The sequence below is a fragment of the Chelonia mydas genome, chromosome 3 (genome assembly GCF_015237465.2).
Source record: "Chelonia mydas isolate rCheMyd1 chromosome 3, rCheMyd1.pri.v2, whole genome shotgun sequence".
Taxonomy (NCBI): Eukaryota; Metazoa; Chordata; order Testudines; family Cheloniidae; genus Chelonia; species Chelonia mydas.
In genome coordinates this window covers 83,474,831-83,487,919 of record NC_057851.1, presented here as the reverse complement: position 1 = coordinate 83,487,919, position 13,089 = coordinate 83,474,831, and the positions used below count along the sequence as shown (strand labels likewise).

The 13,089-nt window shown below is 41.8% G+C and overlaps 1 protein-coding gene across 2 annotated transcripts in view; it reads left to right on the top strand.

Annotated features, from left to right (window-relative positions):
• LAMA4 (laminin subunit alpha 4) overlaps positions 1 to 13,089 on the top strand; it is a 153,929-nt gene that overhangs the window by 73,823 nt on the left and 67,017 nt on the right. For both annotated transcript variants that reach the window (XM_037894659.2, XM_043542824.1), the window contains 3 exons: positions 273 to 424; positions 600 to 710; positions 9,830 to 9,941. In XM_037894659.2, coding sequence (XP_037750587.1) covers positions 273 to 424; positions 600 to 710; positions 9,830 to 9,941 — 375 coding nt within the window. The remainder of the gene's footprint in view (positions 1 to 272; positions 425 to 599; positions 711 to 9,829; positions 9,942 to 13,089) is intronic.

Genomic DNA, 13,089 nt, shown 5'->3' with positions numbered 1-13,089 from the left:
CCTCCCACTGGTTACCAAGCAGTCTTGACAGGCTCCCAAACTAGTTCCATCTGGCTGTCCTCAGCTGGAAGTGTGATGGTTAAACTGTGGGACCTTGAAAGTGGGTGGATTAAAATGAAGAAAAATGGGTTTCCTAAGGGCTCCATTAACAACTAAGAGGCGAATCCCCCATGGTGCAAAGGGCACAAAGTAAACTTTAAGAAGAAGAATGTTTTCCATTTAACTGAAACTGAAGTTAAAAGAAAAATTACCATATCTTATTTTATTGTCAGGTTGTGACAAATGCATTTGGGATTTGACTGATGACATCCGATTAGCAATTCTCTCTATTGATGAAAGCAAATCAATTTTGCTGAGCATTTCCAGTGGTGTTGCTGCTCAAAGACACTTGAATGAACTCAACTCCACTGTTTCCTTCCTCAAGGTACAGATTATCCTATTTGGATGGGCTTCATTTTTTAGTTTAGTATTAACCTAAAAATTACTGCTCCATCCATAAGAATTTCCCCTGTGCTGCCTATACCATACTCATTATAGAGAAATTTGTTTTCAGCTACACTGAATTAACACTATTTTTAAAAAAATGTCTTTTCATACAGATGAAACTGTCAGAAAAAGAAAATCATTCTGTACTTAGGAAGATCCACATCGATTATTCTGAGACTGAAACGGCCAATCTCCTCTTAGAGATAGAGGCACTTGAAGAACAGGTTTGTCTGCAGTTCCCATTATGAACTCCTTAATGGAGTAGGTGAACCAATGTGAGCCTACGATTTGTCCCATTATGGCAAAAGGGTTTCAAAAAAGGACCCTTAAAGGGCCTTAGTAGATTATTTTATTTTTGAAACAAAGAAGGATGCTTCTAGGAATTGGAAATGGAAGTGACCTCTCCAGTCTGTCTTCCTGAAAACGCAGGATATAGGGTCTGATATGAAGCCCATTGAAGTTAATAGGCATCATTCTACTGGCTTCAGAAAACTTTCGATCTGACTCATTGTCCTCCACATATTGCCCATAGTCCCTCGCAGAGGCCACATTTACTAAACTGGCACCACTTTTGACCTGAGGTAGACATGCTGAACTTCCATTTCAAATTCTGTTTTATAATTGAGCAAAGTAATCAAGATTAAAGTAATTCCAGTGTACTTTCTGAATGTTTGAACTGTATATATCTTACATAGATGCTCTCATAAAATTTAAATTAGCACTGATTAGATACTTCAAAGCATGTTTCAAAACTGCCAGTTAAAAAAGACTTCTCAGGTACCTGCTGAGAAAGGCACCTGATCAACACTCAAGATATATTTTGACACAATTATAATCATACATATTTTATCTGTGTTCAATTGCAAGACCATAAAATTAGTGTTACATTCCCTCACGTCAAGGGGCACACTTTCCGCAGCCAAACAGAGCGCTAACGTGAAATCTCCTAAGAGAACAGCTGGGGCTCAAAATACTTTCTCTTTTTTAAAAATAGTCATTAACAGACATCCTTCATAATTTGAGTGATAGCAAGTCAGCGATCACCATATTTTCATGAGAGCTGAATACAATTCGAGTTTATGGCACAGTTCCAGAGTCTGTGCTTCACTTCTTAATTCTTTTGTCGGGCAAGTAAAATATTACACTTTAGACTAAAACTCAAGCACAGAAGTAAGCAGAGAACAACACAGAGGCAGGAAGAAAGAGAAGCAGTAAGGAAGTGGGAAGATCAGTACTTACTTAATGGAAGGACCATGCAGGATTAAATTTATTATTTGTGTTCCTCTGCACTTTGCAAAAGGACCAGCTGATTCAACCAACTTACCTTCACCAAGTACTGTGAAATCACTCAGTGAGTCTAAATATCCCCCTCTGTGGTTTGAAAGTAGCATGATTGAGGCTTTAGGTTTTGTGGGCATCTTTACTGTATCTGGATAATAGGATTTCCCATCATCTTCACTGGCACTGGGATTTGTTTTGTGGTCGCTGGATTTCAGCATCCCCTGAGACTTTAAATGATTTAATTTACTTGTGGGCTTTCTCCATTGGGGCCTCTCTTTTGTGAGGAGTGGCCTACATCAGAACTTGTGATTGCTCGTGAAGGGGGAAGATCAAGTTCCTGGACTCTCAGAGTAGAGATAGCAGCATAGTAATTCCTCCATATACATCACTTTTCTGCTCTTTTCGAAGCACTAAAAGGGAAATCAGGGTAGGAGCCTTTGTTAGTTTTAGTGGGTTTTGCAAGTGTGTACTGTGTCTTCCATTCAAAGTTTTGCAAGTGTACTTCATGATGTCTAAGTGATGGCTGGGTTTCTGGTTTAAACCATCCAAACAGAACAGAACCACAAAATGTATGTGAGGTTTTATTACAATAAATGTGATTTATAGTGACCTAATGTGATGCAATTCTGGTTAAGTAGCTTAAAGGCTCTGTCCTGTAGAATTTGGCTAGGATTTGGAGAATATGGACACCTACCTCCTGTAGGTTTCTTTGGAAATCCTACCCAAAGTCTGCATGAAGTCAATGGGATTAGTGGGTTCAGCAACAGCATCCTTAGTTTACACTGTAATATTGATTGATCTTAGAGGAAATGCTGCTTCCCTTCTGAAAGAGATCACTGATATTTTCATTCTGATTGCAGTCTCAGCTTGTATCACTGTAATTCTTAGTGTATGCAAATATAAAACCATAACTGGATAAGAAGAATTTGGGGGTTATTAAAGAAGGAAAAATATTTAAATGCAAATGCTTATGTATAAACATGAATGGCTATTGCCTAAAAATAAACAACAATTAACAGCCAAAAAAAAAACCACCAGAAACCCTGAAGATAATAAATCTGTATAGTGACCCATATAGTGTTCTTCCTTCAAAGGCAAAGTAAATAATATGTAAAAAAATAAAACTCTTACTATGAACCCAACTGTTTATTTCATTCAGGTAAAAATACATTCCTGTTCTATTTCCCAGGATTGCTCCTGGTTCTGCTCCCACTGAAGCCAGGCTCCTATTGTCTAAACTGACCCATTTTTTCTTTCCAAGCTTATTTTCAGCCTTCTATCTGGTTTAAAGCGCCACCTGGTGCTCTCGCAAGTGAAAACATCTATTTGAAAGATAATGTGGTTATGTTAGTACTAGCCACAGCAGATCAAACAAAGCAGCTAGAGTTACAGAATATGGTAATAACAATTATTAATAACTACAGGACAGAGAAATGAAAGTTGTTTTTTCAACCAAATGCATCATTTTCCCAGGAAAACTGATTTACCAGGAGCTACAGGTCTTCAAAAATATTGGAAGGGGGATTCAAAGTCCAAAGCTGAACCCAGATCCTAATTTTCCTGTGAGAATTAACTCTATTACAAACCAAAACATACCTCTGAATCCAAGCACTTTGATACCATCGATCATGAGATGTTGATTGGCATACAAGACCTAGCAGCAGTGGACAACCTAGCAATAGGCTCAATTCTTTTATTCTCCATCCTGAGACCTCCCTAAGGAAATTAAATCTAAGGACAACTGAAGTCAATAAGTTTCTTAGGAACCATGATGAGTATGCAACAGTAAATCTTAATATCCCCTCTTCCCTCAATCTTAAACCAATGCTTCTCTCTAAAGCCAGTTTTGGGGACTCCAAGAAGTTGTGATGGTGGCAGGAGAGTATTATTTAGAGGGCAGTCCCAAATGTAATAGAAGACTGTGGCTCTGCTTCTGCCTGAGCTTATTGGCTACCTACTGGCTGTCTGAGTTTTAGAGGAAGGGAATCATAGAATCATATGTGGCACAGGAGCCAGCAAACAGAGCTGTAAACAGGAGAGTTTGAGTGGGAATTCGTAAGGGGAGTTTGGGGAGAAGAATAAGAGCCAGGCAAAGGAACAGACAGGCTTGTGAAGGGAGCGTGTGGTGTTCTGTGACTGTTTTGGTGCTCGTTGGGGGTTTGTTTTGCTGTGGGTGGTGGTGTTTTGGTTTGGTTTGTGTTTCCCAGACTAACAGGACTTAGGTGGGAAGGCAATGACAGACACAGAGGCAGCAGCGGTAGTGCACCAAGTAGTGGAAGACACAGTGAAGATGACTGGATGTGGAAGCTGTAGCATGTACATGATCCTGGAGGGGGTACCTGAAAAGAATTTTGTTGCGTGAAGTGCCGCCTGATAGAGCTGATAGAAGAGAAAATCTGAGGATTGGAGATGCAGGTGGAGACTCTGGTTGAGTTTAGAAGGGAGTTTCAGTGGATGATGGAGCAAAGACATGAGGCGGCTGAAGGGAAAAGCTCAGACTTGCAGATGGAAGCATGACCAAAGAACTCTGTGGGGATACTGCTGAGTGAGGAAAGTGGACAGTGGAAGCATGTGACTAAGAGAGCCAGGCAGAGGAAAAGACAGGCCACTGAAGGAGAAATAGAGCTCAGGAACAGGTTTGCGGAGTTGGAAAATGAAGAAGGGGCACAGCAAGTGGTCACTGAAGGTTAGAGGGCAAGGAAGAAGAGAAGAACAGGTAGTCCTATAGGAAGAGGGCAAGAGTCAATGGAGATAACACCAGATATGAGCCCCAGGAGGATACAGGATGGGTTGCAGAGAATTGCAAGGGACAATAGGAATTGAGAGGACTTGCAGCCAGATGGAACAGGGGACAGACTGGAGAATCACACCGTCACCAGGAAAAGGCAGGTGATTGGGGACTCCTTACTGAGAAGAATAGACAGGCCTGTAACAAGAGCTGATCCAGAGAACAGACGGGTATGCTGTCTGCCAGGTGCTAAGATACGGGACGTGGATCTGAGGCTGAAGAGGATCCTGAGGGAGCAGGAAAGGAATCCACTGATTATCCTTCATGTGGGAACAAATGATACAGCTAGATTCGCACTGGAATGTATCAAGGGAGACTATGCCAGACTGGAGAAGACGCTTAAGGAAATCGAGGCTCAGGTGATCTTCAGTGGGATTCTGCCTGTTCCTAGAGAAGGGCAACAAAGGTCTGACAAGATTATGATGCTCAACAGATGGCTCAGGCAGTGGTGCTATAAGGAGGGCTTTGGGCTGTATGGCCACTAGGACGCATTCATGGACAGAGGACTGTTCTCCTGGGATGGACTTCACTTGAGTAAGGAGGGAAATAGACTTCTAGGATGGAGGATGGCATAACTGATCAAGAGAGCTTTAAACTAGGAATCTGGGGGAGATGGTTGGGAGATGTCCAGGTAATCTCCACACCAGATTTTCATTTTGAGAGGGAAGAAAATGAAGTAAGAAGGGATACAGCTGTGGGTAGGAGAATGGACATAAGGTGGAAGGGCAGTGTACATACCAATCTAATAGGTAATATTGGCAGTAGAATGTCTGTGGCCAATTGGGTAAAGAATGTGAGTGAAGCCAAACAGCAAAAATTAAGATGTTTGTACACTAATGTGAGGAGCCTAGGTAACAAAATGGAGGAACTAGAGCTACTGGTGCAGAAAGTGAAACCAGATATTATAGGGATAACAGAAACATGGTGGAATAGTAGTCATGGTTGAAGTACGGGAATTGAAGGGTATGTGCTGTTTAGGAAAGACAGAAATAAAGGCAAAGGTGGTGGAGTAGCATTGTATATCAACGATGAGGTAGACTGTAAAGAAATAAGAAATGATGGAATGGGTAAGACAGAGTCTGTCTAGGCAAAAATTACACTGGGGAAGAAAGCTACTAGAGCCTCCCCTGGGATAGTGCTTGGGGTGTGCTATAGACCGCCAGGATCCGATTTGGATATGGATAGAGACCTCTTTTATGTTTTTAAAGAAGTAAATACTAATGGGAATTGTGTGATCATGGGAGACTTGAACTTCGTAAATATAGACTGGAGGACAAGTGCTAGTAATAATAATAGGGCTCAGATTTTCCTGGATACAATAGCTGATGGATTCCTTCACCAAGTAGTTGCTGAGCCGACAAGAGAGGATGCTATTTTAGATTTGGTTTTGGTGAGCAGTCAGGAGGACCTCGTAGAAGAAATGGTTGTAGGGGACAACCTTGATTTGAGTGATCATGAGCTAATTCAGTTCAAACTAAATGGAAGGATAAACAAAAATAGATCTGTGACTAGGGTTTTTGATTTCAAAAAGGCTAATTTTAAAAAATTAAGGAAATTTGTTAGGGAAGTGGATTGGACTGAAAAACTTGTGGATCTAAATGCGGAGGAGGCCTGGAATTACTTCAAGTCAAAGTTGCAGAAACTATCAGAAGCCTGCATCCCAAGAAAGGGGGGAAAATTCATAGGCAGGAGTTGTAGACCAAGATGGATGAGCAAGCATCTCAGAGAGGTGATTAAGAAAAAGCAGAAAGCCTACAAGGAGTGGAAGATGGGAGGGATCAGCAAGGAAAGCTACCTTACTGAGGTCAGAACATGTAGGGATAAAGTGAGAAAGACCAAAAGCCATGTAGAGTTGGACCTTGCAAAGGGAATTAAAAGCAATAGTAAAAGGTTCTATAGCCATATAAATAAGAAGAAAACAAAGAAAGAAGAAATGGGACCGCTAAACACTGAGGATGGAGTGGAGGTTAAGGATAATCTAGACATGGCCCAATATCTAAACAAATACTTTGCCTCAGTCTTTAATGAGGCTAATGAGGAGCTTAGGGATAATGGTAGGACGACAAATGGGAATGAGGATATGGAGGTAGATATTACCATATCCGAAGTAGAAGCCAAACTTGAACAGCTTAATGGGACTAAATCAGGGGGCCCGGATAATCTTCATCCAAGAATATTAAAGGAATTGGCACACGAAATTGCAAGCCCATTAGGAAGAATTTTTAATCAATCTGTAAACTCAGGGGTTGTACCATATGACTGGAGAATTGCTAACATAGTTCCTATTTTTAAGAAAGGTAAAAAAAGCGATCCGGGTAACTACAGGCCTGTCAGTTTGACATCTGTAGTATGCAAGGTCTTGGAAAAAAATTTGAAGGAGAAAGTAGTTAAGGACATTGAGATCAATGGTAATTGGGACAAAATACCACATGGCTTTACAAAAGGTAGATCCTGTCAAACCAACCTGATCTCCTTCTTTGAGAAGGTAACAGATTTTTTAGACAAAGGGAACACGGTGGATCTAATTTACCTCGATTTCAGTAAGGCATTTGATACGGTTCCACATGGAGAATTATTAGTTACATTGGAAAAGATGGGGATCAATATGAAAATTGAAAGGTGGATAAGGAACTGGTTAAAGGGGAGACTACAGTGGGTCACACTGAAAAGTGAACTGTCAGGCTGGAAGGAGGTTACTGGTGGAGTTCCTCAAGGATCGGTTTGGGGACCAATCTTATTTAATCTTTTTATTACTGACCTTGGCATAAAAAGCGGGAATGTGCTGATAAAGTTTGCGGATGATACAAAGCTGGGAGGTATTGCCAATACAGAGAAGGGCCGGGATATCATACAGGAAGATCTGGATGACCTTGTAAACTGGAGTAATAGTAATAGGATGAAATTTAATAGTGAAAAGTGCAAGATCATTTAGGGATTAATAACAAGAATTTCTGTTATAAACTGGGGACGCATCACTTGGAAGTAACAGAGGAGGAGAAGGACCTCGGAGTATTGGTTTACCACAGGATGACTATGAGCCGTCAGTGTGATATGGCCATGAAAAATGCTAATGCAGTCCTGGGATGCATCAGGCGAGGTATTTCCAGTAGAGATAAGGAGGTGTTAGTATGTACGGGGAGACTTTGGCAAACCAGTAAAGTGCCTGAAACCACTCTGGCTTATTGCTAAAAGCAGCCAAGTCAGCAGGCTGTAAATTGGCCATTCAGCAGGCTTAGCTTAACCAAGGCAGGAAGGGAGGGGGGGTTTTGGGTGCCACAGAGAGGGCAGCTTGACCCCGTGTCCTTCCTGATAAGAATTGTGTTGAAGTTGCTGATACATGCATCTTAGAAGAGCAGGATGTGCCGCAGGATGTGCCCCAGGAATGTCTATTGAGGCCTCAAGCCTGCAAACTCTGGAAAAACCCACACCTGGTTAATCGATAATCAGAAGGAACCTCTCACTTGACCATTGAAACTGCTTACTTAACAAGTTTGCTTTAAGGGACATGTCATTCTATTACTAATGTATAAATAAGGGGGGAAAGTTTGAGGTAGGGGGACTCTTCAGGACTGTACTCTCTCTCTCTCTGGATGCATCTTGTGTTTCCCAGCGGAAGACGGGCTACCGTTGTGCCACTCAAGAGCCACACTCAGCTTTGGTAATTATCAAGGGTTGGGGGTGTTTTACTAACCTCTTGCGAACGTGTGTCTAAGTGCTTGAGACAAAGTAAAGTTTAGCTTTAAGTGAAAGCACTCTTGTGTTGTCCTGTTTGTGCCAGCCATCGATTGGTCGGACAGTCGTGTCTCCCCTGATTTATTTCCTGACACCACCTCGCACAGAGTAAAAGTTACCAAGAGCTTTGGGTTGAAAGAACCCCAGGTAACAAGTACAGTTATACAAGGCACTGGTGAGACCTCATCTGGAATATTGTGTGCATCGTCTCCCATGTTTAAGAAGGATTAATTCAAACTGGAACAGGTACAGAGAAGGGCTACTAAGATGATGAGAGGAATGGAAAACCTGTCTTATGAAAGGAGACTCAAAGAGCTTGGCCTGTTTAGCCTAACGAAAAGAAGGCTGAGAGGAGATATGATTGCTATCTATAAATATATCAGAGGGATAAATACCACAGAGGGAGAAGAATTATTTAAGCTCAGTACCAATGTGGACACAAGTACAAATGGATATAAACTGGCCATCAGGAAGTTTAGACTTGAAATTACATGAAGGTTTCTAACCATCAGAGGAGTGAAGTTCTGGAATGTTGCTCGGGCATGCAGGAGTGAAATCAGGATGGCCAAATCACACCTGGAGTTGCAGCGAGCAAGAGATGTTAAAAGTAACAAGAAGGATTTCTTCAGCTATGCAACTTGAGATCATTGCTCCTTGTTCTGTCATCTGCTACCACTGAGAACAGCCTAGCTCCATCCTCTTTGGAACCTCCCTTCAGGTAGTTGAAGGCTGCTATCAAATCCCCCCTCACTCTTCTCTTCTGCCGACTAAATAAGCCCAGTTCCCTCAGCCTCTCCTCAAAAGTCATGTGCCGTAGCCCCCTAATCATTTTTGTCGCTCTCCAGTGGACTCTCTCCAATTTGTCTACATCCTTTCTGTAGTGGGGGGCCCAGAACTGGACGCAATACTCCAGATGTGGCCTCAACAGTGCCGAATAGAGGAGAATAATCATTTCCCTTGATTTGCTGGCAGTGCGGCTACTAATGCAGCCCAATATGCTGTTAGCCTTCTTGGCAACAAGGGCACACTATTGACTCATATCCAACTTCTCATCCACTGGAGGAGAGGCTGAGAGGATTGGGAGTCCTCCCCCAAACAAAATCTCTCTTTAGGAGAGACAGATTCCCAAAACTGGCCTTGAGTCTCACATTAGTCTTTTGTCTATACACCTACGTTATTTGGGAAACAAACATCTGACAAAATCAGGCAGTGTTGGTGGGTGCGTAGGAACAAGCAGCTTGAGACTCAGCAGAATGTTTTATGGGAGTCTTACAAATGTACATAATTTATGGCAATTTGATTGCACTAGATGATGGAGAAATATGGGCTAGATATTAATCTCCTATTCTACAATTCTCAAAATACCAATAAAGGCAGCCCTTCATGTCAAGCACCTTTTAAAATATCATTTTATATGCTGAATGGACCTGCACAACACTTTCATCGGGAAGAGGCAAAAAAGATGTTTGTACTGCACACCCGCACACATGCATGTGGATTTTAAAAAATTACTAATCTTGTGTTCGCATGGTTTATTCATAGGGAAATCAAGCATCAAGCAAAGGCCTACTGGTACAGAAGGAAACCATGGCGACCATTAATCACGCTACTCAACTTGTGCAGCAACTCGGCAATATGAGGGACAATATCCAAGGTAAATAGAATTTTTCTGGTTCAGCTTAGTGTCAAGAATATATCAATAAAATCTCCACTGAAGAAATGTCATAGCACCAGGAGTACGGTTATAAAACCATCAGACATCAGGTTTAAACAGAATATGATGCCAGGATGAAAATTTGTCTCTCTCAACAAGCTATTGTGGCCAGTGTGTCAGGTATCCTCCATTATAGAATGCTGCGCTTCTTTTCTCTCCCTCCTGACATCTCCCTCAGGAAGTTAAATCTCAGGTCAATTACATATGAAATCAATTATTTTGTGATATATTAAAAGATTATACAGGCTGTCGTTTGTACGTATGTATGTATGTATGTTGGTTTGTTTGTTTGTTTTTTGATCTCAGTTAAATAGAGTGGATGCCCAGATACTATAGTTTCCGAGGCTATGTAACTAGCTAGGTAGACAGAGACAAACAAAAGCTTTCCCGTGTTGACCCATTACAGAGAATTTTAGTTCTTTATCATGGCAGCACTAAAGTAGAATCTGTCTGTAGAATCTGTCCCTAGAATCAAATTTTATTTTAAAAGTAACTTTCTACAAAGTTTCTATATGGAAAGATCGTTGTGATTTTTAGAAGAATTGTGTCAATAAAATTACAAGATATTTAAAACCAAGGATGAAAGCCCAGCCCCACTGGCAGTGGGAGTTTTGTCATTAACCTAAGTGGAGCCAGGATTTCACCCTATTTTATAAATCTATTTTTTCATCATGGTTTTTCGTTGCTTCTGATTTGGGGAGACAGCATGGTCTAATGGATTGAATACGAGACTGGACATCCTAAATTCGAATCCCACCTCTGCCACTGACTTAGTGAGTAGTCTTTGGTTAGTCATTTAGCTTTATTGGCCAGATTCTTTGTTCTGTTAGGGAAACTATGCAATCTTCTCTCAGTGCAAATCTGCTACAAAGGTGAGAGACTTGGCCAGTGGAGGAATTCACCCTGGCAAGGAGAGCCCTTAGATGACCTAGAGATACCATAATGGCTCCTACACCCTTGCCTACACTCTCAGAGCCTAGTGCAGGGAGTGTAACCAGAGCATCATTGCAATCCAGCAATCCTTGGTTACCATGACAGCTCTTGGAAGCCACTGGCAGCCAGTGCAGACTCCGCTGTAAACTCCATCAGGAGACAGTCCTAGCTCTGAGCCAGCTGGGGATTGGTGCCATCTTTGATGCCCTCCCCTCTGGTCTTGTGTTGAATTCTGCTTGGCCAAGGCAGAAAATCTGGCTTATTTTGTGTCTATTTCTTTGTTTTCAAAATGGTGTTATGACAGAGAGTCTGGGAACGTGCCCACAAGTCATATTTCTTGACAAAAGAACAGTGGTGGATTAACCACTGGGCCAATGGGGCCCATGCCCAGGGCCTTGGCCAACTGGGAAGCCCAGAAAAAGGGGCTCTCCTGCACCCCAACCTACTCCGCCCACTTGGTGCTCTTGCCTGGGAGCAGGGAAGCCCCCGTGCCTTGACCCCACTCCCCAGCAGGAGCACCGAGCAGGGAGGCAGGGTGCGGCAAGCCCCCACACCCTGACCCCACTTCCCCGGTCGGAACGCTGGGGGGAGGGAGGGAACTGCAGGCGAAAGGGGTGGGGAGGGGCCCCCACTTGCTCTGGCCCAAGGCCCCACAAAAGGGTAATCCAGCTCTTCAAAGGAAATAATTGCTTGGAGAGCTTGAACCAGAGGGGTAACTGAAACTAAATCCAACCAGCCAAGGTGGCATGTGAAAAGTGGCATCTAGGCTAAGTTGTTAAGTCTTTGAAAGAAAGGTGTTAATCATTGTTAAAGGGTCTCTGTGTCTTCAGTGGTCCGTCTCCTAGAGAAAGTGGAGAGTCCAAATCCTTGTATGTGTGTACATAGGTGGAGAAAAGTGTTTTGGAAAACAGGGGGTTATCCACTCTGGCTCCACGGGGGGCTTGATAAAGAGGTTGGCTGTGGGAGAAAGACTCATCTCTAGACATCAGCACAATGCTGGCAAGCAGACCAGAATGGTCAGAGACAGAGGATTACTTTCAGCTATTTGCTTTTCTTTTTCTTCTCTGTAATTAAGTGGAGAATGCCTCATCTAGTTTAGCTGATGAGAAATGTAAATCTAGATATATTAAGCAAAGTCTCTGTCAGTTTAACTCCATTTTCTCTCATTTTTTAATAAATCTTGGTTTTGTTAAGATTCCTGTCATGAGTTTCACACAGGTATCTCCAAAGGAAAAAGAACACTGTAACCTCTAAGCAGAGGTGCTGAAGGGTAAAGAGCTTCTCAAACGTAATTCCCCCTCAACCTCTGTCTGTCCCCTTGACTGAGACCAAGTGTCCACTCCAAGCCTGTTTTTATCTTCAGGCTGTGGAGTTTTCAATTTAGTTTGGATACAGATACTGCATTTCTGCAAAGAAACTTAGATTTTGTCTCTCTTTCTCCTTTCTTCCAAAGAAAACATTGCCTTCAGTGAATGAAAGTACAGTTTTGTAAACTGACTGACTATTCCAAAATGTCATAAGCTGTTACTGCGATACTATTTCACATCAGGCAAACAATACAACAAGCTTAAGGTCTCCAAAAACAGCAAAACAAGAATTAATCTGCAAACTGGACACCATTAAATTAGGCTTGAATAAAGACTGGTAGTGGATGAGTCATTACACTAACTAAAAACTATTTCCCCATGCTAATTTCCCCCCTACTGTTACTCACACTTCTTGTAAACTGTTTGAAATGGGCCATCCTAATTATCACTACAAAAGTTTTTTTCTCCTGCTGATAATAGTCCACCTTAATCGAGTGGTCTCGTTAGAGCTGGTATGGCAAACCCCATTTTTTTCATGTTCTCTGTGTGTATATATATATCTTCCTACTGTATTTTCCACTACATGCATCTGATGAAGTAGGCTTTAACCCACAAAAGCTTATGCTCAAATAAATTTGTTAATCTCTAAGGTGCCACAAGTACTCCTCGTTCTTTCTGACTGTCTAGAGATGTAGATAACACTTCTAAAATCTATCTTTGTTTAATACTATTGCAATAACAGCATTCTCACCAGCAATATGCCATTTTATACCTTCCCAGATGAAGAAATAATTTTTTGATTTTGGGACTAAGAGACTATTTGCATTTTCAAGAGTTTTTATTAGCAG